Here is a 26,632-nt window from a genome sequence, read left to right as displayed (position 1 = left end):
TACCACTATGCCACACTGCTGCCTACTACACTGGAGTGTAGACCAGCAGCGGGCTGTAGCTGGCCCGCATCAGGGTCAGCCCCGCACAGGAGACTGCCCTAATACACTGCAGTCCAGTGCTTTACCAGATTATTCTATTCAGCAAAAACCTGGCAATATAAATGGTGGAATTTTGGAACGAAATCCACTCTGAATAGTGATGTTGGCTAAGAAGACATCATATAATGTCACCGGCTTTGTCTTACAGGGGAGGTTTTGTCCTCATAGACAGATATGGATTTGCATTCCTCTAGGACATTTGTGCAGTTTGTGCAAGCAAGCCTAAAAGAGGTGCAGATACCCTTTAATTAGATTTCTTTGTAAGTATATGGAGGGATTTGTTAATTAAGAAAACAAAATACCTTCAGGCCATGGGGCCAAAAGTAAATCAGCCTCCTCCTATATGCCCCAGTGGAGATTCCTGCTCATGTTCATTAGTATGTGCTGTTGAGTTTAAAAAAAAAAAAAAATTCATCTGGCTTCCAGTACCCCTAAAATGTGGCCATCTCATCACAGCTTCCAAAAGAGGAACAGCTAGTTGCACACATCGTACTGGAACTCAGGTCAATAATAAAATAGAGATACACTTCCCTGTATTAATGATTTTGTTGAGTGATTTTGGCCCTGAAATTTAGAAATGTATTATCTCTCAGTTTCTCTTATGTACGTTTAGTACAACTCTCTCTCATAACTGCCACTTTTTGTTTTTGTTATCATAAATCCCAATAAAATTTGTCAACAGCTTCTAACTAAAAAATCGTATTGAACTTAATTTTCCTCACGCATCGCTGCATTCATGAATGGCATATGAGGCAATCACAATTTGAATGAAATAGCACAGTGGCTTGTGCATATTTTGGGCATTAACTGATGGAATCAGTCCCACTCATGCACCAGCATTGCTGATGGTTCTCTTACAGTGTTGTTGCTCAGCTGATCTGGTCCTGAACTAGCATCATGTGCTTTAAAGAGCATAGAAGGTGGCATAGTAACATCGCCAATGCCCGCATTAGACAGAAGAATCTGTATAAAAAGATTTTTTCAATGTTATGATGGATTTTTTTGAACAGTTGACAAAAACATGTCATACAAGACTGGATACGTGATCCCCTACCTCCGCCGCGATCTCTGCACATGAATGTTTATTTTAATTGATAAATGGATTATCTTAGCTGCTGTTAACTAAGATTTGTCTCCCAAAAATGATGTTAGTGGCAAAGAATGTGGAGAGCTTCCTTGTGTATTAATCACATTGAGCGCTGTTAGCATTAAGATCTGTGTGGAAAGGCTTTGGGTACTTACTCACTAAGTCCTGTTCACTGGCACGAGAAGCACAAGACTCTTTCAACTAGGGGTGCAACAAATAATCAACGTAGTCGACTAAAATTGATGACCAAATTAGTTGCCAAAATTAATTGTCTCATCAGGGCAAAGGCCAGGCAGTAGACTTTCTGTCTTAAACAGACCTCTGCTTCTTCCCTTGAACCACCACTTAAATTTAGTTCCATAAAGACAGTGTCTGTCCCCTGATCTTTGGTCCCATACAGTTTAAAGAAATCTATTCGGGGCATTTGCTCTGCAAACCTCCAAACAAATGGTCCTTAGGATTGGGTTATTAAATATAAGGTCTTTAACACCCAAAGCAATGCTAATAAATGAATTGATTACTGACCATAAATTCGACATCCTATGTCTGACTGAAACTTGGCTTAAACCAAATGAATTTATTGCTTTAAATGAATCAACGCCTCCCAGTTACAGTAACTACCAGGTCCCTCGCTCAACTGGGAGAGGTGATGGTGTTGCCGCTATATAACTCTAATCTTTGTGCCACACAATCTGGCCGTAACTTTAATTCATTTGAATTGTTAGTACTTAGCTTTGCACATCCTGACAAGACTGCATCTCAGGTGTTTACCCTAGTAATTGTTTACAGGGCCACCTGGCCCTGTTTTTTTATCTGAATTTGCAGACTTTCTTTCCAGCCTGGTTGTCAAAACAGAAAAGGTTGTGGTAGTGGGTGATTTCAACATTCATATGGACAATGAACATGATCCATTCAGAACAGCATTTTTGTCCATTACTGACTCCATTGGATTCTCTCAGTTTGTGGATAAACCCACACATTGCTGCAACCACACGCTGGATCTGGCCCTCACTTATGGCACTGAAATTAACAATGTCATAACCATGCCACACAATCCCGTACATTACCTGGTGACTTTCAACCTTCCTTTTGCTTGTTACATTAACTCAGAGTCCATATTTTCCCTCAGGCGCCCCATCTCTTCTGCTACTACCAAAGCGTTTATTGATGAGCTCCCTGCATCATACAGTCTGAACAATGAGGAATATTTAAACTTATGCTCGAACCCTAGTTCGGCTAAAATAAATCAACTCACCAAAAATATTGAGTCCACACTGCGTAACACCCTAGATGCCATTGCACCCCTTAAAAAGAGGAAAGTGCCAGACAAAAACTAACACCCTGGTATAATGACCAGACCCCTGCTATCAAACAAACTGTGTGGAAACTTGAAAGGAAATGGCGTTCCACCAAATTACAGGTCTTTCTCCTGGCCTGGAAAGAAAGTCTTCTACGCTACAAGCATTCGCTCACAGCTGCCAGATCGGTGTATTTTTCTACCCTAATAGAGAAAAACAAGGACAATCCCAGGTATTTGTTCAGCTCCATCTCCAGACTAGTTAAGAGCCCTGCATCAGCCAACCCCTGCATTCCAGCAATTCATAGTAGTGATGACTATGTTAATTTTTTTGACAGCAAAATCATAAAGATACGTGACACAATTCAAAAAATCTCCTCTAATTCTGCCTCCAGCCTGGCCTGTCCAAACTCAGATAACGTAGAGATGTCCAATAGGCCAGCCACATGCCTAGACTCTTTCACACCCATTGAATTTAGCGACTTCTCCTCCCTAATTCATTCGTCTAAAAATGCTACCTGCCTACTAGACCCTGTTAGTAAAGGTCCGGAACACCAAAACGTGTTTTGTTATGACAAAGTAGCAGATTCGATGTTCGCAGCAAAAGACAGGTAGGTTTATTAGCACAGCGGGCCGTGGGAACATCAGCATTGAGCAGAAGTTCAACAGGTATAGAATTTAGTTCATTTTTTATACAGTTAATAGCAGTCACATTTGCATATGAGTTATGATGACCAGCAGGGGTGTTGTTTCTGACTGGTTTTGTGGAGCTGTGCATAGCTAAACAGCTCCCTCTCTAATTGGGTATTTCCTGAGCCCTGTAACCTAATTGGCTCTATAGGGTTCACAAGAGGCGCCGTTTGGCTCCTGTCGGATGTAGCGACATCGCTTTGTATTCGAATACACATTGATTGCCTCCATCGTTTGTATTCAAATACACATCTCCGGATCAAACACCATGCCGTTCCACAAAACTGTCTCCTAACAACCCCATTCCAACTAGATTCTTAAAATAGCTGCTACCTGAAATTGGCACCCCGTTATTTAATCTTATAAATGCCTCCATTACGTTCAGACATGTACCTCAGTCCTTCAAGTTAGCAGTCATCAAGCCCATTTTAAAGAAGCCCACTCTAGACCCGAATGACCTGTCGAACTACAGGCCCATCTCAAATCTCCCATTCCTTTCAAAAATCTTAGAAAAAGTTGTAACAAAGCAACTTTGCTCCTTACAGTCCAATAATATTCTGGAAGTCTTTCAGTCTGGATTTAGACCGCATCATAGCATGGACACTGCTCTCATAAAAGTAATCAATGACCTACTTGTCTCCTCTGACAATGACCGTATCTCCCTACTTGTGCTCCTAGACCTAAGTGCAGCCTTCGATACTATTGATCATCTTATTCTATTAGACCGACTTGAGAACCTTATTGGTATAAGTGGAAAGGCTCTATCATGGTTCAGGTCTTATCTTTCAGAGCGACATCACTTTGTCTTCATCAACCATAAGTCCTCCAAACTCTCCAGAGTAAGACATGGAATACCACAAGGATCCATGCTTGGACCTTTGCTCTTTTCGTTATACATGGTCCCCCTTGGAAATATCATTTGTAAACATGGCATTAATTTCCACTGCTATGCAGATGATACCCAGTTATACATATCAGTCAAACCTGATGTCTCCCTGGAAATATCAATCATGGAAGCCTGCCTCAAAGCCATAAAGACATGGATGGCCCATAATTTCCTCCTCCTAAATTCAGACAAAACAGAAATATTGGTTATCGGCCCAAAGTCTGTCAGGAGCAAACTCACCAATATTACATTAAATCTTGGCGTCTCACTGGCCTCAAGTGCAACCATCAACACGGCATGGTGCTGACAATGATCGTAGAGTCTCTGGTGGACTAAGTGGACATTGCTGTCACTACATCATGGCCTGGGTACTCTGTGTTCAGCTGATCCGGCTGTGGTCTGGTGTTGACTGCCTTAGGGTCACCCTCATGATTGTGCTGGCCCCTTGCCTCTCATCCCCTAGGTATGCTGCCATAGTCCTTATCTGCCGGGACTTTTCCTTATTACGCACATGCATCCCTCTTCCCCCCTCTGTTTCCCCCTTTGCCTTTATGCTTTTTGTTTCCATTCCCACACTTAACATCCACTAATCACTGTTTTCTATTTGTTTCCTATCCCTGCTCCAGGCTCCTGCCTGGAGCTGTAGCCCAAGCGTCACATCCCGATTTCCAGTCCTGCTATCTCACTGCCCTGCCCATCAAGCCAATTGCGTGCCAAGAATCGGACATTATAGGATGTATTTTATAATTACTCTGTCATTAATTACTGGTGTCTGTTGTTAGGAGACAGTTTTGTGGAACGGCATGGCGTTTGATCCGGAGTCACATGATGTGTATTTGAATACAAAGGCTGGAGACAAGCAATGTGTATTCGAATACAAAGCAATGCCGCTACATCCGACCGGAGCCAAACAGCACCTGTTGTGAACCCTATGGAGCCAATTAGGTTACAGGGCTCAGAAAAAACCCAGTTAGAGAGGGAGCTGTTTAGCCATGCACAGCTCCACAAAACCAATCAGAAACAGCACCCCCGCTGTTCATCATAACTCACATGTAAATGTAACTGTATAAAAAAGAACAAAATGTTATTCTAGTTGAACTTCTGCTCCATACTGATGTTCCCACGGTTGGCGGTGCAAATAAACCTTCCTGACTTTGCTACGAACATCGGATCTGCTTCTTTATCAGATCAAAATACGTTTTAGTATTTGGGACCTTTACTAACACTATCAAACTCAAATGTCTTAAAGTACAAGTAAATTGTACAACTTTAAGTCTCTCTCTAATTCTATCTGCCCAGTGCCGGCCAGAAGCAGATGGGCTCCCCCTCTAAGCCGGGCTCTGCTCAAGGTTTCTTCCTGTTAATTAGGGAGTTTTCCTTGCCACTGTTGCCTTAGGCTTGCTCTCAGGGGGTCTTAGGCCTGGGAACAATGTAAAGCTGCTTTGTGACAACTTGTGTTGTAAAAAGCGCTATACAAATAAAATTTAATTGAATTGAATTGAATTGTCGATTAGTTGTTGACGTCATCGCATGTGTTTTTTGTGCTGACTTGGAATGCTCAGACATGTAGCCTAAGCTACATTGCTTTACTGGAGTGAACAATACAGATGGCGACACCTTCACGACCAAAGACCTTAACCTTTTCACGTGTAACTTATTTTTTATGCTCTGTAGCGCGCGTGTTATGTTACATAGTTGTTATGTTTTCGTTAGTGTTATTAAGCTTCTCATAGTTTTCAGTTAGCATTTGCTATATTTTTTTATGTTAAATCGCTGTTTCCTCAAAGCTAAAATTAGCTAGAATTTTTCCAATCTAGTTTTATAATAGCACCGTACCGAGTAATTTCTGATCCACATCAGTCATTATATGATATGACTATATCGGAGATAAACCTAGTAACCCCTGCTCCCTTAAAAAAAAAAAAAAAAAAAGAATGATGAGCCTTTTGAACGGCTCTTGGAAAGCAACGGAGCCATAAGGTCCGGCTCCCTTCAATGAGCCCTTATTCTCATCACTAAACCATTCATTAAAAGACTTTTTGAATGAAGTTCTCATCTTTATTGTCTTTATTGTTAGTTAGCATATGCCTAAAACAACCTCAAGCTAAATTTAAAAGCCGATAGATAAATAAGAGCCATTGAGTAATTGTGTGACTCATGATCCAAATAGTTGATTATTCGTTTCAATAATTGATAGATTATTCAACTGTCAAAATAGTCGTTAGTTGCAGCCCTACTTTCAACAAATAAATCTAAGGTATGATCATTTATTGAATGGGCAAAGATGATGTGCTCAGCAGAAATATGGCTACTGTGTGTGTTACTCCATTTTCTCTTTTAAAATTAGCACTTGTCTGGCAGAGCTGCTCCCAACAAGGATTTTCTAATTACTTTCACACACACTGCTGATGATTTCAGGATATGATTGCACCCTCGACCAGAGCCAGTTGCTTTTTCAATTACCCCTTGTCGCCGTGAACGCAGTGCCGATTATTCATGTAACGTCTGATTGACTGCCACCCCTGTTGTCCCATCCCTTACAGCTCCCAACGGAGTCCCTCTTTTACCGGGCTGTCCTCCATGTGATATTACGGGACCATTACAAAGCAATTAAAAGGTGAGCTTGTCCTCTCTCTCCAATGAGAAGGGGAATAAACAGTGCAAGATCCCCTGTGACATCATTTTCTCACTGGTCTTAATTATAGCACAGGCGCCCTGCTTTTGGGGCATGCTCCAGAGCTGGCTGGAAAACTGAAATGAACACCTATACATGTTTGCAGGTGGACCAGTTTGTGTTTTACTCCCAGGTTTTTGTCTGTGGTGATGTCACCTAACCTGCACAGTTTACCTTGTTACCCTTCTCCAATATACTATACTACACTACACCCTCCAGAACCCAATTTACTGTACTAAATGACAGCCTCCAGAACCTAATACACAATACTACTCTGTATCCTCCGGAACCTAATATGTAGTATACTAAACTGTACCTTCCAGAATTTAATAACTATTCTACACTCTACCCTCCAGAACTTACTATATTAGACTACTTTATACCCTCCAGACTGTAATGTACAATATTACACTATATTCTCCAGAACCTAATACGTTATACTACACTGTAGACCAACAATCTTTAGACCAACAATCTCTTCTTTAGACCAACAATCTCTTCTGAAGTGGCCTATTTTCCCACAGTTGTGGCATCTGTCTGTAAAAGAGCTGTTTCTAAATCTCCTGCGTCCATTTCTCTGTGCTGGTCTCTGCCCCCCCTTTGCCCAACAGTGCCTCCTAATGTGCCCACAGTTGTGGCATATAACCATGACATTTGAATTACGAAGTGGGGGCATAAAGTTTGGTGTATGGTTCGGATACGAGAGTTATACACTTTTGTCATTTTGCTGACTATCTCTGAATATGGTGTGTTGGAGTCTATATGTAATATGAGGGCATTGTGCATGTATACATCACACTGTGCTATCAGAGCTGATTTGAACATTGGATCCTGCTGTGTGATATCAGGTATGCTACTGTAAACTAGGAAAGCATCCAAAAGCCTAGATGAAAATGCTGCAGGGTGCTCCCCTTTTCTCATTTTAACCCCTGTTATTTTCTCCCAGCTAATGACTCTTGCCCCCAAGACCTCAAGCAATGTCTCTTTCCTCTCTCTATCATTAGCAGTTTTCCTCTGCACCTTTTCTGGGAGGGCCCTTGCCAATGCACGTGGGAGACACATAGTCAGGACCACACAAGCATCTGAATCTGTTAAGCTATGCAAATCAACATATTGTTCCAAACTGGCTAGAAATTCTAAAGGGTCAGGCTGAGATAGATGAAACTTCCCAATACTCTTAACAAACGATTCTAACTCCGTAGGAGTGAGAGCCCTAACAGTGGTAGTGGTGACGGCGCTATCTTCCTCACCTGGGTGAGTGGTAGTAGTTGAATGGATTGGCGCCATGGGGAACCTTACAGTATGATCTGAACATCTGTTCCGATCGTCGCAACTCTGTGCGCTGATGTTATGTGCCAATTTGTCCCAAAAAGGATTACTACTTCTATCACCATGATTATCCACACCACTCACATCGCACATCACATTTCACATCTGCTCATCAAGTAATCGCAGGCTCCTTGTAAGCGTTTCATTTCAGCGTTTGCTTTTTCCAAAGAACTCTCCAAATACTGATTATGGGCTTTGCACCGGGTTAACTCATGCCTCATTTCTAACTTTTACTCGGTTGTTAGTGTTGCCATGGCTTCGTAACTTTTCAACGTTCCCTTATATCCATCTAGCTGTTCCTCGTACCTTTCAACCTGATCATGCAAGTTCTAATGCATCCTTTTTTGTTTTAGTCACTCTGTATGACGCAAGAACGGCTTGAAGGGCAATAGCAATTTTACATTCCTCTTTCCTAGGCATTTTCGGGTATGTTTCAAATTGGTTCAATGCCCACCCATAAGGGTCTTCCATATTTTTGATTCCGTTAAGTACTTCACATTGTCCATGCTTGACAATGTAACATAGCATCAATTCCTCCATTACTAGCTAGAACTTACGCCTAGAACAAGTTATGACTTGTGCCAAACCGTCTAACAGCTAGCTAATAGTTAGCTAGCCAAACAAGATCACTTACTGTCGCTAAAATAACAATAAAAATCCCCTACAGCCGACTGTTCCAGCACTCTGTACACAGTCCCTCAAATAACGCTATTCAATGTTCCAGTGCATCGGACACAAATAGCCTAGTCTGGCCAGCTCCGTTAGGCCATTCAATTCCCCACTGCTTCGGGCATAAACCAATGTGCTTCTGACACAGCCACACTACTTTGGGCTCACAACGACACTGTAAGTTTCAGTTGCTTTAGAAACTTACACTACGGAATCACTGCCCCAGTACTTCGGGCCCATCAAAGTCCCACGGTCCAGTTACTTTAGGGCCCACCTACTATAATCACTGCCTCAGTACTTTGAGCGCAGTAGATTAACAAGATCCAGTTACTTTAGGATCTTACAGGCACTTCGTTTCAGTTACGTAAGAAACTTAATTCTGAAACAACTCTGTCACCACAGTACTTCGGGCGGATTCAGTGATTTTATAATCTTTTACAGAATTGTAAGGAATTAGCCTGCGACTCCTCCTGCTCGTATCTAAATAAAGATGAACACCAACAATTGTCCCTGTCCTTAAAACTCCTGTCTAGGTTTTTTTATACGAGGGATTACCTGAAAGAAACTTAGCAGTAGGTCAGTAGTCTACTCACCTTCCCCGCTTTTTTTTTTTTCAGAAAAATTCCGCGTTGGGTGGCTCACCAGTTGTAATGAAAAACAGGGCGCAATTCCTTTCTTCGCAGAAAAGACTTCTTTATTTACAGGAATGGCAGTTGTCAGAAATACGTGAAAACGCATTCTGGGTTCAGTGGAGTCGAACCCTGAACCCCGAGCACTCAGCGAAAGCATTCTTTATACTGATACAGAGCTTTGATCAGGATCGACAATAATTAGCATACAGGTGGTGAAATACAGGAGGTCTGGTAATTTCATTATCTTCCCTAGCAAGAACAGTTCTCAATCACCCATCACCGGTTTCTTTCGAAGTACCAATTGCTGCAATGGCCAGCCACGGCCAAAGTGACAATTGAAGTCTGTGAGCAGAACTGTGGTTACAATAAGGCCATCTCGGCAAATGAATACAGATATTAGCATACCTTAAGTGAGAGGATCTGTGCTATCTTATGCTGCACTGAGTGAGTTAGTAATACCTATAATACCACTCTGACATCAAGCTTCCTTGGGGGTGGCAGTGTAGCATAGTAGTTAAGGAGCAGGACTTGTAAATGAAAGGTTGCTGGTTCAATTCCCAGCACTGCTGCTGTACCCTTGGGCAAGGTACCCAACCCACAATTGCCTCAGTAAATATCCAGCTGTATTAATGGGTAACATTGTAAAAAAAAAAAAAAAAACTTTAATCAAGATAAGTTGCAATAATGTAATGTAAATAATACTTCATCAGCACCTCAGTGCTAAAGGTATGTGAGCGCACATCTGTAGTCAGCTCTAGCATTGGTCTCAGGCTGCAAATGCCACTTCTTTTTCCCTGGAAGGTGATCCTTTCATCCAGGACGTTCCATTGTTTGCCCAGTGCATTTCCTCAGAGCTCCCTCTCACTGATGGCCATGTGAGATGGCTGTGTCCCTACTGCCAGGCGTATTGTGTTTTCTACTTTAGAAAATGAGGGATACTCTCATAAGAGATTTGCTACAGAAAGTTGCATGAGAAGCATGGAGAATGGAGAATTACAAACATACAGTCGAAGGGTAAAAAACAGACACACTTGACAGTAAGCCCATTCTAGTCAACTGTCTTCCTAAACAGAAGATCCCACTATAAAGCAGCATAAAGTCTGCACATTCATTGCAGATTGCCACTGAAATGAAGTTATGGCATTTGAAAAGACTGAAAGATCTAAGTACAGCCAGAACAATAATTGGGAAAGCCTTTGTTAGGTTGTAAGTTCTGAAAGACACAGGCGGGAACGTTGGCAATGCACAGATGCGACAGCAGCCCAAAACCAATACCTCAGAGGTGCCTTGGAGGCTTTTAACATAAGACCGTCTGCAGCATGATAAAGGCTGGACTTTGGCCTCTAGAAGCACCATATGAAGGAGTTTAAATATCACAATAATGATTTGCATTGGAGACCTTCCTTGTTATGTTCCCTGCAATATTTTGAAAGAGTAAATGGTTGTTTCTTTGGGGTCCTCAAGGTGTTTACAATGTAAGTGAGGAAAAGCAGGTTCCCTCCCTCATCTGTGATCCCCATCTGAAATTGTGTTGCTTCCAAGCATTTGATCTGGGCTGCCCTGTGGCACTGCCCAGTGTTGAAGGCTGAAGAATGTGGTTCAGCCCTGAGGTAAGCCTGGACCAGCAGGTCTTTCATTTAAGGATTTTTGGGTTGTTCTAATGGTGACGTTCTTGTGAGTTGCCAGCGAGAAGAGGGTGGGGAATGTCTACTCCAAAGCCACCTCCTTTGTGGACTATGTGCGGAGGGCCCTCAAGAAGCTGGACTTGGATGAGGCAAAGGTGAGTCGTCGTTTCGACAAAGGCTATGAATTCTGGGATGGGTTATTGAGTGTCTTTACCTGCTTCTTTAGAGTAATTATTCTTGTGTATTAATAGGCTTAACTGCTTCATTGCTATATTTAGTTTTTGGATATGAGTCAAAACTGCTTTGAATTTAGATGCAATAGGCAGGTGTTCAAAACTGCTTTGAATTTAGACATGATAAGAACGGTTGAGCAGGAGGTGGGGGTTTGCTAGCCTCGCCAATCAGCTAAATGAGGGAATACAGTGCCTTCCAAAAGTATGCTAAGGGTAGAATGGAATGTGTAATTCTTGCCATTAACTTAAGGTGTTTGATGAATGTGAAATAATAGTAAAAATATTAGCTTTTATGGTCTTCACGTGCACGCACATTTCACCATTTTAGAGAAATGGCTGTTTTTGTGTTGAGTGCCCCAATTTTCAGGTGTGCAAACTTAAGTTAATGAATGACTGACAGGTGTAACTCATTGCTCAGGTGTTTCTTTTTGCATGGATTGTTCACACATAAAAGGGCAGTGGGTGTCTAGCCTTGATTTCTTGATTTCTTTTCATCTGTGGAGATTGCATTTGGAGCAAGAAGGCATACGCTAGAATGAAAACCAGAGAACTGACTTTGGCAGAAAAACAGGTAATCTGTAAGAAGAGAGAACAAAAAGGTCAGTAAGAACCATAGCATAGGAAATGGCTATATCAAGTACAGCAGTTCAGAAAGTTCTGGAAAATAAGAACCCACTGGTGGACTTCAAAATACATACACAGCAGGTCACCCACAGAAAGCAACTGCAGCTGATGACAAAAATCCTAAGAGCTGTGAAGAAAAACCCTAAAACAATGGTGAGTGACATCACTGCCAGTCTACAGCGTGCAGGTGGGAAAATATCAAAATCCAGTGTTTGCAGAAGACTTCGACAGCAGAATTGTAGAGGTATACTGCAAGATGCAAACCTCTTATCAGAAGCAAGAATCAGAAGGCTAGATTAGAATTCACAAAAATATACAGAGATGAGCCAGAAGAGTTCTGGAGTAAAGTTTATGGACAGATGAGACCAAAATAAACCTTCACCAAAGTGATGGAAAGCCAAACGTGTGGAGAAAATAGGAGCTACCTATGATCCAAACCATTCCAGTTCATCAAACATGGAGGAGGTAATGTCATGGCCTGGGCATGTAAGGCTGCTTCTGGAACTGGCTCACTCGTCTTTATTGATGTTGTAACAGATGATGATGGTAGCCGCAGGATTAATTCAGAAGTGTACAGACGGATTTTGTCTTGCTATGTACAAAGCAGTTCCTCCAGTCTCATTGGCTGGCACTTCATCATGCAACAAGACAATGACCCCAAACACACTGCCCGTGCAAAGCTTTTATCAATGACAAAAAGTTTTAGACTGTCCAAGTCAGACACCAGATCTAAATTTGAGTTGAGAGAGCTCCTGTAACAAACATCAAGTGAAAGCGGCTGCAGTGAAGACCTGGAAAAGCATTTCCAAAGAAGATACCACACGTTTGGTAATGTCATTGCATCAAATGGCTATGCAACCAAATATAAGACCTTATCACTTTGATTTGTTTTGAAATTCATCTGTTAACTTACTTTTGCACATCTGAAAAAGGGGACTCAACATTAAAATGGATTTTTCTATAAAATGATAAAAATGTATGTGCATGTAAATGGCATGACATTAAAGCTAAAAGCTAGTCTCTACTTAGGTCTCGTGGTCATTTTTTGACGTCAAATGCAAATGCCTAAAGTAGCAAAAATATCAAATTCCACTCTATCATTAACATACTTTTGGAGGGCACTGTATGTCTGGTGACAAGTGTGCTCTAAAGTTAGATAATGTATGTAAAACAGTGGAGCAATCAAAAGCAGGGAGTGGTTTGGCTGCTATTAGGTCACAGTGGATCGTTGATGCAAAGGTCAAGTGACCGAAGCTAACTGTGTCTAAGATGAGGAGTGGGTCAAGTAGTGTGTGCTTCCCCGGCTCAGCCAGGTGTTTCCTCCAGCAGTCCTTATGAAGTAATAGGTTAAAGACCTGATTGTCTCTTCTGCCATTCTCACACAGCTGAGTCATGCTTCTTTTGCACCCTCACAGCTTTCAGACAGCCTCATCCAGGACTACCACGACAAGTACCGGCCACGGATGCAGGAGATGGAAGCCTTCAACATGGTGGGTTCCCTTCACTTGCACACATTGTGAGATATGTCCCGCTGGGAGAAACTCTTAAGCTGTTGTTTATGTACTGTATATGTTGAAAAATACTTGGTTCTAAACATCACAAAGGTAACCATTTGCAGGAAGCATTTTTCTGTGTATTTAGGAAAGCAATGGTTGAGAATTCAAACCTTCATAGCAGTGTGAACATTTTTGTCTCTGTGATATTCCACTTACCCTCCTGTCAGAGGACTTTCTCCGTGGCTTTAGGCTGTGTTCATGGTGACCACACTGTGTTGTGTAAATGCTGACATTAGTGATGCTTTGATAGCGCAAGCTGAACATGTCCGGAACCAAAATTGTATGTATTTATTTATTCTGTGCATGTATCTCAGTTTCTTCTTAATAAATAGAGAGGATTTTTTAGAGGTGGATTTCTGCTATAGGTTCCATAGGGGAGCTTAATTAGGACATAGCTGCATATATATTAGTATCATTGTCCACACGTCAAAGCTTACTTCCTCACTTCCTGTCTGGTTTACATTACATTATTTTTATTTAGCAGACACTCCACGCTTCTCCAGAGTGACATACATAGCTATGTTTTACATGATATCCATTTATACAGCTGGATACGTTACTGAGGCAATTGTAGGTTAACCTTGCTAGCAGCAGAGCCCCAGTGGGGAATTGAACCAGCAACCTTTCAGTTATGAGTTCTGCTCATTACTGCTACACTGCTGTCCCAGTTTAGTGCAGACAAATCCTTGTTTACAGTACGTTTGCCTGTGTTTGCTGTAGTGCTTACACAGTTTTAGTGGCGTCTAAGAGTATATTGTAAAAATTAAAACATGGAAGTTAATGCTGATGTCAGTGAAAGCCCCCAGAAGTGACAGTTTAATTAAATTGTTTGTGAGGAATTCTTTCACAGGACAGAAAACTGTTTTAGCTTGAACCGAAGTGTGATTAAATCCATGCATCTCCATATAATGATTTCTGCAACAAAATGAGTTGTATTCTTGAGTTGTATTTCATGGATTAATGCCATAGTTGGTTGTATTAGAGGGGATGTGTCTCTGTGTGAGGAATTTGACCACTGTCTGCAGTAGTTCATGCCATTGATGGAAGTGCTTTATATAAATACAGTACTGTGCAGAAGTCTTAGGCACGTAAGATTTTTCACAAAACATTTGTCTTAAAACAGATCTTTTCTGTCTTCTCCATTTGTGTGTCAATTACAAATATCATATTTTAGATTTCCGAACATTTCTTTTGAAAATAGTGAAATGTGCCACTAAGACTAAATAAAGAAAGTGGCTAACTAACACAAAACCTTCCAGACCCTCCAAACCTTTTTTGTAGGCATATACTCCAATGCATGATAAAACAACTATACCAAACAACTAAACAAAACAAGTGGTAATCATTAGCAACATAAGCAGGTTTAACCACAATTATTAACTGAAACAGAAAGACCTGTGTAGAGGGAATAAAACTGGGTGAGGATCAGCCATACTGAAAAGGTGAGGTTGCAGAACAGATTGCTAATCTTACACCATGACAAGGGTGAGAGACACAACACAAGGTGGACATCCTGCATCAGCAAGGTCTATCACAGGCAGAAATTTCGAGGCAGACAGGTGTTTCCATATGTGCTATCCAAGCTCTTCTGAAGAAGCACAAAGAAACGGGCAAGGTTGAGGACTAGAAACGCAGTGGTCGGCCAAGGAAACTTAGTTCAGCAGATGAGACACATCAAGTTGATGTTCCTCCGCAATCGGAAGCTGTCAAGCAGTACCATCAGCTCAGAGCTGGCAGGAACCACAGGGACCCTGATACACCCATCTACAGTCTGGAGAAGTCTGGTCAGAAGTGGTCTCAAGGGAAGACTTGCAGCCAAAAAGCCATTCCTCAGATGTGGAAACAAAGCCAAACGACTCATCTATGCACAAAAAGACCTGGGATGCAGCACAATGGCAGCAGGTGCTCTGGACCGATGAGTCCAAATTTGAAACATTTGGCTCTAGAAGAAAGTTTGTTCGTCGAAGGGCTGGAGAACACTACAAGGATGAGTGTCTGCAGGCAATAATAATGCATGGTGGAGGTTCCTTGCAGGTTTGGGGCTGCATTGCTGCAAATGGGAGTTGGGGATTTGGTCAGAATCAGTGGCCTCCTCAATGCTGAGAAATACAAGCAAATTCTTATCCATCATGCAGTACCATCAGGGAGGCGTCTGATTGGTCCTAAATTCATTCTGCAGCATGACAATGACCCCAAACATACAGCCAGAGTGATAAAAAACGATGTCTTCACCAAAAAGAGGAACAACAGATGGTGTGGCCCCCACAAAGCTCTGATCTCAACATCATCAAGTCAGTCTAGGATTACATGAGGGAGAGAAAGAATTGAAACAGCTAAAATCCATAGAAGAACTGTGGCAAGTTCTCCAAGATGCTTGGAAAAACCTACCTGCCGAGTACCTTACAAAACTGTGCACAAGTATACCTAAGCAAATCGGTGATGTTTTGAAAGCCAAGGGTGGTCTTACCAAATATTGATTTAACTGTTGATTTTTCTGTTTCGTGCACTTTGCATGTTGTTAATACATACATTAAAAACTATTCATTTCATTATTTTGAAAGCATTCTGAATTTACATCACTTTTTCACAAGTGCCTAAAACCTTTGCACAGTACTGTACATCAAAACTTGCATCTCCCCTCTGTTGACATTTTACACAAATGCAGTTGTGAGACCCATATTCCTGTTGTAATAATTCCATTGCTTCTTGTGACAGAGTGCTGTCGCTACGGCAGAGTATGCGCTCTGACTGCCATATTAACGAGCCTGGCTCTTTGGCGTTGCGGTCAAAGCTGCAGGTTTGGTACTCTGTAGACCTGGGTTTGAGGCCGGGTGGAGTGACTGCTCTCACCCATCACTACATACCGTTGCCTTTGTTTACCGTTTTGGCTCTACAGATGTGTCTTTATTTTACAGCTGAAGGTGTCCTTGGCTCCTTGCATTGAGGGCTTGATACTCTTGGATCGTCTCTGCTATCTGAAGGAACAGGTAAATGCCTAGCATTTTGAGTGTGATGGACATACACTGCATCATTGATGAGGTAATGCACCCCCCCCCCAACACTGCCCTGCCCTGCCGCTCCTCTGCCCCCCCTCTTGTCCCACCCTAGCTCCACCCACTCTGTGGTTTCTCACCCCAGTGCTGAAGCACACGTGCCACAGATGTTTGTCTTTACACAGCAACCGCAACAGAGACCCCAACATCTCTAATTCTTAAGTCTCAGAGCCAGCTCCTGGCCCAACACTTCTACCAGACTCATAAGCCTGTGTTGCTGATGGATCTGCTGCTCTCTGCATTGTTGTACAGATTGATAGGCTAATTGCAAAAGTATACCTGTATACTTATTGCCTAAGAACCAGTCTGGCATCTTCCCCTGGGAACCGTAGTAACCCATTTCTGTATCTTTTGCATGGTTCAGTCTTCTTGAAAAGCATTGTTGTTCATGTCTTTTATGTTCATGTTGTTTCATGTCTTCATCATTTCTCAGTCTATGTTTTTATTAAGTTATTGAGTTAAACCTTCTGTAGTCTTAAGATTATCTATTAGCTATTATCGATTATCCATGTTCCCCTTTGATCAATGCCAGATGTCCATCATGCGTGCACCTTGCCTCAAGAAAACTTGCAGAAACCTAGAATGTTCTTGGTGTTGACAATAAAACTTTACTGGAGCCGCACATTTCTCTGACAGACAGATTTCAGAAAGGGCCATGTTTTCAGAAATGTACAGTTATTCATATTGGAAAGTATGATATTGGAAAAGATTCACTGCCTGAATCAGTAGATGTATGATGATGAATCAGTGACCTGCATGGGCCGAATGATTTTTATCTCCTGTAATATGTACAGTTCTCTGAGACAACTGTCTGAATATGACTGACAAACCTGAACAAACAATAGGGTGACAAACTTGATTGCTTTGAGCTTTTTCCCTTAATGAGTAAAGCTGGATTTGATTTATAAGCATGTAAAGTTCTGTTTTGCAGAAAGTGTAGGCTGTTTTATATGGTTTGTGTCTAAAAAAGCTACTTCCCTTACATATGCCATAAGTATTTTCTGTGATTTTTACCTTTTAGTTTTGATGTTTACCTTTTAGTTGCCATGAGAGTAGGGCAGGGTGATATAGCCATCACGATATATCGCATAGCTATACTCATGTTGATATCACAGCAACAGCTCTACTCATGTTGATATCACAGCAACAGCACTATGCTGCTTTCATGTGGTAGATAGAAACACATGGCTACTGTTACGTCCAGGGTGGGTAATGGCGTCCAGGGGTACGTATGTGGGACGCAACACAAAAGGAAACAACCAGGCACGGGAGCAATGTATATATAATGATATATTTACAATATTTACAAGACGATATACAATGACAAACATTCACAGGAAAACCTGCGGGATACCTGCGTCAGGGGAGAGAGCGGAAAAGGAGAGAAACCGAGACGCAGGCGACCCAGACTCCACACGCCCAGTGCACAGCACGTAACAGCTACAAAGATAAAGAGTGAAAACATATGCTATGTGTTTTTCGAAGCTAATAGGTAAGTTAACGAACACATACAGTAGATACAAGTGATATTTTTCTGCCCCGGAAGCATTTCACTGAACTTTGGAGGTGTGGTCCCGCACCAGGTATGACTAAAGGGAAAAAAATATGGGAAGAAACCTAACGCCACATACCAGGGATAGCAGTTGTGCTAAAAATAGCTATGCAATATATCACAACGGCTGTATCACCCAGCCCCACATGAGAGTCAAATTAAAAAACACAGGACAAGATGTTAATAATCCCTCATGCCAATGTGTGTTAGGCATTTGCTTCAGACTTCCTTGATGTTGGGAGTGACACAGGGTTAACACAAAGGGGTTTTCAAATAGGCGCCCCCCCCTTCCTCGATGTTTCATTGATTAGCCCACTACATCTCCAGAGGGCTCGACGATGACTTCTGGCGTCTCAGAGTCTTTATGTCTCCCCATTTTCTTGATGTTATCTTGGGGCCCAGGAGAGGTCTTTCTGCTTGACCCAAAGCCACTGACAACTTCTTTCTGCTGTTTCTGATGCAGCTCTGATGGTTTTTCATTGAGTCTAACCGTGGATCCCTAGCTCCTTGAGCAGTTTGATGGTGGATGTGGTTATAAAGCCTCTGCAACCCACTTCTATAGGACAGACTATGGTTTTCCAGCCCTGTCGTCGTGCTTCCGCTGCCAGATCTGCATAGTGTAGCTTCTTGCCCTCGTGTGCTTCATCGACTGAGTCCTCCCATGTGAATTCGACAATGTAGATGATCTACAGCGACATGGACCAGAGCATCAAGTCTGGCCTAAGGTTGGAGGTAGCAATCTCCGGTGGGAAGATGAGTTGCTTATGGACGTACACCAGGGGTCATAATCAGCTGTCTTGTTTCTAGTTTAGGAGGGAGATTTTTTGGTCTTTTCTCTCTCTCCCGGATGAATGCCGTTGGTCTCAGTGTGCTGGATGTTCTTGGCGGCAAGGAATTGTTTGTCATCCGCTTCGTCTCAATTGCTGCTGCCAGACTCTACAAGACCTGGTTGTGGCACCATGTATACCTGCCTTCTGTGAGTCTGGTTCTGCAGCTTGTCAGGATGTGCTTGAGGGTTGCTGGAGTTGGGCAGAGGTCATAGGTTGGATCTTCGCTAAACCATTGATGGAGGTTTTTTGGTGAGGGAAGCACATCATACGTAGCTCTAATGATAAAGCTGAGCCTGTTTACATCCATCTTCCAAATGTCCTTACACCTGATCGGTACTTTCCCACCACATGCATTGCCCCTGCTTAGCCAGGGAGACAGTTTTTGCGCTTCTGTTTGTCTCATCTTGGTGTCACACTTCCTCGACCACCAGCTTCCTTCTCTCTGGGGTTGTGGCCTCGTGCCAGGTGGGTCCGCTTGTCACCAGACCAAAGCCTCCCCTTTCTGAGCTGGTGAGCTTTCTGTGAGACCGGTGAGAGGTAGTTGAAGGACACCTTTGCCACAAAGGCTGATGTTGCTGAGATGTCTTGGGACACCAAGCCACTTCTTCACGTACAACGTGATGGTTCGCTCGATCTTCTCCACGGTTGTCAGTGGGACCTCGTAGACAAACAGCCACATCACCCGGGGTGGGAGTCCAAACTGTAGGACATTTCCATATGTGATCTCTCACAGTAATTTATTACACCCACAACCTGCTAAGAGCCAGAGGTAAATCCGCTGGTGTCACATCCATGAATGTTACCCCTACAATCACACCAGAGGGCTGATTAACCTTTTAAGGGAGGCATTTTTACACTCTCCTCTGAGGCTCAGCTGTCCCTCATCCACATGGGGATCCAATTTGCCAAGAAATTCTTCACTGTAAAGAAGCAGTGCCTAATTTTGAAGGTTTACATAGGGTGGTTGTCCTGTTACAGCATGTTTTTTGACCATTTTGTCCAAAAGGTGCCACTGGTCATACTGTTGGCAGCAGATCTCTCATTGGCCGGTTCAGGGTCACATGGTCCACAGGAGCAGCCCTCCTGTATGGCAGACATAGACATATCCATCTAAAGTGACTGGGTGTTTCAAAGTATCTGTATGCACATACTGATGGCCGTGGCCACACTGATATAGCACAGTAATCCAAACTATATGTGACAAGAAGCAGTGAAATAAGTATCGAAGTTATCACGTTTAGCATACTGAATATTAGCTCATATTACCCATATAATGTGTATTTAACATGTGTTTCTTTGGCAATAACTACGCGGCAGTGCATAGTCGTCAGGAGTAGGGCTCCTAACTCAAAAGCTGCTGGTTAAAATTGTAATCTATGTGAGTTGCTGGATAAGAGCGTCTGCTGAATGACAGTAATGTAATGATCACAATGCTGATGGTACCAAAACATCATGAAAGAGCAGACTGTGTTGAGATACGCTCATGTTTTAGAAGGAAGATTTCTCGCTGTGTCTGCATTTTCATGCCATATTTGCGCATTGGAGCAGCTTTGCTTTATGCTGATTTCAATACTCTGCTTTGCAGGAGAACACTGCCTTTTCTGCGCTAGTGCAGCTGTTTGATCCTCTGAGGTCACCACGGTGCTACGGAATCATCAGCATCAAGAAACAAAGGACCATGTTAACTTTAAAGCATCAATTTTAGCAGGAGGGACCTTTTTTACGTTTTTTACGTTACGTACACAGATTTAAAGGGAAATTTCTGCATTTTTGTTTTGTGATGTTTTGATGAAATAAAATCCATTTAATAAAATGAAGCTGTGAGACATTTTGAAGTAACTTACCGTTGGATATGTTGCATGCTTCCCCTGTCATAGCACTCCACACTTTCAGGAAGTATGTATATATTGGAAGCCTGGAAGCTGAGAAAAAAGTCCTCTTTTTATATTTTGAATCCACAATCATTTTCTATTAGCGACCAGCTTAACTCTTTAATGGTTTACAGGATGGGCACTGTCTCTTCCATATGGAACCTGGGGAATGTTGTGCCAGTATAGACCAAGTTTATCAATGCACATTGTGTCAGGGTCACATCTGGTAAAGCCAGTAGAGACCAGCTTTATCTATGCACACTAGGCTAGGGTCACATCTGTGAAAGCCAGTAGAGACCAGCTTTATCCATGCACACTGGGCCACAATCACATCTGTGGAAACCAGAAGAAACCAGCTTTACACATGCACACTGGGCTAGGGTCACATCTGTGAAAGCCAGCAGGGACTAGCTTTATCCATGCACATTAGACCACAATCACATCTGTGAAAGCCAAAAGAAATGAGCTTTAGCCAAGCACACTGGTTAGGGTCATGTCTGTGAAAGCCTATAGGGACCTGCTTTATCCGGCAATATAGTCTGGAGAAATCTAAGATATGCTGCCTATTAAGACCCATCTTCCATCTTGCAGTGATGCCTTTGGCTCTGAGAGTCATGAACTTGCAACTGTTTCCTCTTTTGTTTCTTTAAATATTTTTGAGTTAATTTTATTGAGTACCAAACTCAGTTGTGAGAAAAAAAAGAAAGTTTATGAAATCCAATATTATATTCATATTGAAGTACATTGTGATTAGACTAAATACAAAATATGAATTGCCTTTTAAATCACTTTTTTTGGAATATACATCATGCATGTTGAGCAGTTACAAAAACAGTCTTGCCTATAAATTGTGATGAGTACCATGTCTATTAAAACCCAAACAGTGAACTTGATATATTTAGGATGAGGGGAAGTTCAAACTAACATTAAAATTTTCCCCTTCTTGCATTGTTTGCCTACACAAAATGATTACACAACTCAAGGAATTTGTGTTGTCATGTTTTTATGTTAGTAATGTATTACTAAATATGAAGTACAACCTCAGACTAAACCAACAATTTAAAAAAGTGCCATCACAAATGGCTTGCCATTAGAACACAGACAGCTCCGAATACAGGCCTGGAGTTTAGTGATTCTGGGGTTTTGTCTGATGTGAAAAGGTTTAAAACCTGAGAAACAGGTTGTATTCCAGCTCTAGTAATGGATAAAATTGTAACCTATGTAAGTCACTCTGGATAAGAGCATCTCAAAAATGACAATAAAGACAATAATAATTTTCAATGAGAACGAGAGGGGAAATTCAAGATGCACAGCTTCCCTGCGTAGAATAATCCCTAACTGTGGGCTTGTCATGGCCATTGCTATTTATGTCTTAATAGAGGAAGAAAGAATGGAGTGATAGACTCAGTTATGTATTACGAAAGACGACTGTTATATATGTACCAGAAGTCCTCTAGATAAGCCACTAGATAAATTACTCCTGTTATCAGCTACCATGCTCATAAAAATCGCTTCACTTGATCCAATGAATTCAGGCAGGAAGCTCCATTTAAATTGGCATTAAGCTCACTGGTTTAAGCAAGATGGATATCTATATAGATGGATGTTGTATCCTTTTTGGTGAAAAACACATTAAGTTCATTGTTTATTAATTAGTTCATTATTATTTGGATTAAAAAGATAAATAGTAAACAGAGTTAAAAAATACAATTAAAGGCAAGTGATTACTGTTGAGTTATTGCATGTATTGATGGAGTTAACGTTAGGTGTTGTTACTCAGAATGCCCAATAAGTGGCGGTTGTGTTTACAAAACCGTTAGAAAAAGAAACCTTTTAAAAAAAGAACGGAAGAAGAAGAGTGTAACGGTCAGAATGAAGATACTGAAAGCAGTCTTTTATATGTATTCCCTTTTTCCTCTCAGTAAAAGTTAAAAAGACCGTTCAGCGTTCGGCTTTGTCATTTTTCCACCCCTTTTGAAGCTGCAGCTAAACTATTCCCACATTTTTTGGTGCCGAAACCCGGGACACGGGACGACTACGACGACGACGGGGACAGTTAGCCGATAGCTGCAACTGCGGCGGGAACAGGAACAATGGCGGAGCGGCTGCAGAGACTCAAACAAAGACGCGGAGTTGTAAGAACCTCCACGACGAAACTACTGCGGAACATTGAAGAGGAAATAACCAAGGACGATGTGAGTCATGACCGCATACGGGAGCTATTGTCCATGTTATCGGTGAAGGAAGAGAATCTCCGGGAGCTGGATAAAGAGATAGAAGAGGAGATACCGATGGACGAGCTGGCCGCGGACATCGTCAAGACAATAGATTACCAGGACCAGCTTACACTCTGGAAGTCCCGAGCCACGAGACTGATTGAAAGAGAAGCAGCCGCCGCGGGCGAGCGGACCTCGCCGCGGCTGAGCGACGTGAGTACCCACTCGAGCAGGATGACCAGCAGACCCACGGTAAAGTTGCCTAAATTGCACATAAACAAATACGACGGAGAAATATCGATGTGGCAAGAATTCTGGGATCAGTTTCAAACCGCTATCCATGAGAATAATGAGTTAAGCAAAACTGAAAAGTTCACTTACCTGAAGTCGTATTTGGTGGGTCCAGCAGCCAGAGCCATCGCGGGGTTAAAGATAACAGAGAGAAATTACGACGCTGCCATAGACATGCTTAAAGAGAGATTTGGAAGAAAGGACTTGATTGTGAGTGCACACATGTCTAAATTGTTGGCCTTGACACCAGTAAAAAGATCTTCAGACATTGTTGCTCTCAGAAGACTTTATGATGAGTGTGAAGTCCAGATCAGAGGCTTGGAAGCTATGGGAGTGGTGTCAAACACGTATGGAGGATTGCTGTGCCCCATATTACTGCAGATGATTCCAGATGATCTTGCTCTTGCTTACACACGCAAAATAGACACAGACCATGAGCTTAAAGTCAAAGAGCTCATTGCCTTCCTGCAGCAGGAAGTTGAGAGCAGAGAGCGTGCCATGCACCTGACCAAAGCAGGCAGCCACAGCAAGGAATCACAGTCTCCCAACCAGCACAGATACAAACCTGAGTCAGCAGGTGGAAAATTCAGGAATCCAAGTCTGCCATCAGCCGCCATGCTCTACGCCAGCAGCTCACAGCCCCCTCCTGGATGCATATTCTGTGACAGCACAAGTCATAAGTCTGAACTGTGTACAGACAGCACACTTAACCTGCGGAAAGAGAAGCTGAAGAAAATGGGACGGTGTTTCATATGCTTAGGACAGCGACACATGGCCAAATTCTGCAAGACCAAGGGAGTGTCGTGTGGTGTGTGTGGGCGGAGACACCACCCCACAATGTGTGACAAAGGTGGGCCCAGTGAAACCCAGAGCAGCGCTCAAGAAACAAATGAAGCTGTCATTTCATCTGTCGCCCCACACACAGTAAAGACAAGCACAGCAAAGCCGAATACAGTCCTCCTGCAGACGGTGACAGCACTGGCAGAGGGAACTAGGGGGAAGAGGAAAGTACGCTGTCTGATGGATGGTGGAAGTCAGCGGAGCTTCGTCCTGGAGAAGCAGGTCAAGGCATTAGGATTACCTGTTGTGAGAAAAGAGACTTTAAAGCTCCACACCTTTGGCAGTGACTCCCCAGTAACAATGGAACGAAATGTTGTGAAATTAACTCTGCAAAACATCTGTGACAAAGAGAAAACCCTTGTCATCGAGGCTGTTGAAACTCCACAAGTCAGCTCTGCCACCATGCAGGTTCCAGGAGAGCAAATCAAGCAACAGTTGGAAAAAAGAGGACTGGCATCAGCAGATGTCTCAGGCAGCACTGACCAGGAGCTGGAACTGTCCGTATTGATAGGTGCTGATTTCTACTGGAAAATGGTTTCTGGTAGAGTTGAAAGACTGTCAGACACCTTGGTTGCCATAGAGACAATGTTTGGCTGGACAGTACAAGGCCCAGTGTCCATGTCAAGCATGAGTGAGGCTTCATGCATGAAGATCTGCACTGAAGAGACCATGCAGGTGTCAAACCAGCTGCGTGCATTCTGGGAAATAGAGTCTCTGGGCATCTCCTGCAAAGATGAGGAACGGGCAGCAGACACTGAGGCTCGAGAGCACTTCAACAGGTCAGTCAGCTACAAAGAAGGGCGATATGAAGTTAAGTTGCCATGGCGTCAAGACAGAACAGAGCTTCCAGATAACCTGAGAATTGCCCAGAAAAGATTTGAAGGCCTGAAAAGAAAACTGAAAGCTGATGTGACACTGTTCAAGAGATACAATGATGTAATAGATGATTATCTTCAACAAGGAATATGTGAGGACGTCCCACAGACCAAGGACACAGTTGGAGCAGAAAATAACAACATCCAATACTACTTACCTCACCATGCTGTGATAAAGGAGGACAAAGCAACAACCAAGCTGAGGGTCGTCTTTGATGCTTCTGCGCGTGAGAATGGCTGTCCATCGCTTAATGACTGTCTGCTCACAGGACCAAACCTGAACCCAGACCTCCTCAACGTCCTCGTCAGGTTCAGGTTGCGCCCCATTGCCTTCATGGCAGACATCACAAAGGCTTTCCTACAAATATCCATCGCAGAAGAGGACAGAGATGTGCTGAGGTTCCTGTGGCTCACTGGTCGCCCTGATGCTGAGGACACAAAACTGCGTGTGCTGAGGATGACACGTGTGGTGTTCGGTGTGTCGTCAAGTCCATTTTTGCTGGCAGCCACCATCAGAAATCACCTGGAAAGGTACCAAACAAGCCACACACAGTTCATTGACACTCTGAAAAACTCTCTGTATGTTGATGACTTTATTGCCAGCTCAAGCAGTGTTGAGGAGGCTTACGCATTGACAGCAAGTGCAAAGGAAATAATGTCTGATGCAAGCATGAACCTCTGTAAGTGGACTACAAATTCCCCTGAACTGACAGCTAAGTGGCAGCAAAGTGACTTTGACTTCACCATGGATCCTGAGACAAGCGGCAGCGTGTTAAAGGTGCTCGGCCTTGTGTGGAGGCCAGAGACGGATGACTTTGTTTTTAACCTGAAGCACCTTATGGACATTTTCAAGGACAGGGAGAACACAAAGAGGAGTGTCCTGCGCTCCTCAGCCAGATTGTTCGACCCCATGGGATTTCTGACGCCATTCACAATCAGAGTAAAATGTCTCTTTCAGGACATGTGGCAAAGAGGAATCAGCTGGGACGAGGAGCTGCCAGATGATCTCTCACAAAGGTGGCAGCAGTGGTGCATGGAGCTCCTCCAGCTCCATCAAATCGTCATTCCCAGGTGGTACGGAACAGAGACACTGCAAAACAGTCAAGCACAAGTTCTGCATGTTTTCAGCGACGCAAGTGAAAGGGCGTATGGTGCCGCAGCTTATCTCCAAGGACAGACAGCTGAGGGAGAGTCCATGACTAGACTGGTCATGTCCAAGTCCAGAGTTGCACCCATAAAGAGACTCACACTGCCGCGCCTTGAACTAATGGAGGCTCTGATTGCCGCTAGGATGGGGAACAATCTGCTTCAAGCACTGAATATGCAGCCAAGTCAAATCAGAATGTGGACAGACTCCATGATTGTGCTTCAATGGATTTCCAGCTCACCACACAGATGGAAACAGTTTGTTGCCAATAGAGTGATGGAGATTCAGTCCCTGACCACACCAGAAACCTGGTCCCACTGTAGTGGAAAACTCAATCCAGCAGATCTCACTACAAGGGGGCAGTCAGTCACGAGGCTGAAGGAGGCGAGCCTTTGGTGGTCAGGGCCACAGTTCCTGAGATCAGCAGTGCAACAAGAGTTTCCTGATGAAAGGTTCTGTGAAGAGGAGGTAAAGACTGAGCTCAGACCAAGTCAAGTCACCGTCCAGCTCAACAACATGGAGCCAACGTCACCAGATCCACTGTTAAAGCTGGAAA

The 26,632-nt window shown here is 42.9% G+C and overlaps 1 protein-coding gene across 2 annotated transcripts in view; it reads left to right on the top strand.

Annotated features, from left to right (window-relative positions):
- The window catches only part of mettl25 (methyltransferase like 25), a 50,781-nt gene extending 30,210 nt beyond the window's left edge, over window positions 1-20,571 (top strand). For both annotated transcript variants that reach the window (XM_036520578.1, XM_036520577.1), the window contains exons 8-12: window positions 6,603-6,676; window positions 11,050-11,143; window positions 13,261-13,335; window positions 16,317-16,388; window positions 20,422-20,571. In XM_036520578.1, the coding sequence (XP_036376471.1) occupies window positions 6,603-6,676; window positions 11,050-11,143; window positions 13,261-13,335; window positions 16,317-16,388; window positions 20,422-20,541 (435 nt within the window). In that variant the 3' untranslated portion in view covers window positions 20,542-20,571. The remainder of the gene's footprint in view (window positions 1-6,602; window positions 6,677-11,049; window positions 11,144-13,260; window positions 13,336-16,316; window positions 16,389-20,421) is intronic.
- The last annotated feature ends 6,061 nt before the right edge of the window (window positions 20,572-26,632 follow it).

The sequence above is a fragment of the Megalops cyprinoides genome, unplaced genomic scaffold, assembly GCF_013368585.1.
Source record: "Megalops cyprinoides isolate fMegCyp1 unplaced genomic scaffold, fMegCyp1.pri scaffold_27_arrow_ctg1, whole genome shotgun sequence".
NCBI lineage: Eukaryota > Metazoa > Chordata > Actinopteri > Elopiformes > Megalopidae > Megalops > Megalops cyprinoides.
The sequence above is the reverse complement of the archived record's forward strand: the minus strand, read 5'-3'. Positions and strand labels throughout refer to the sequence as shown.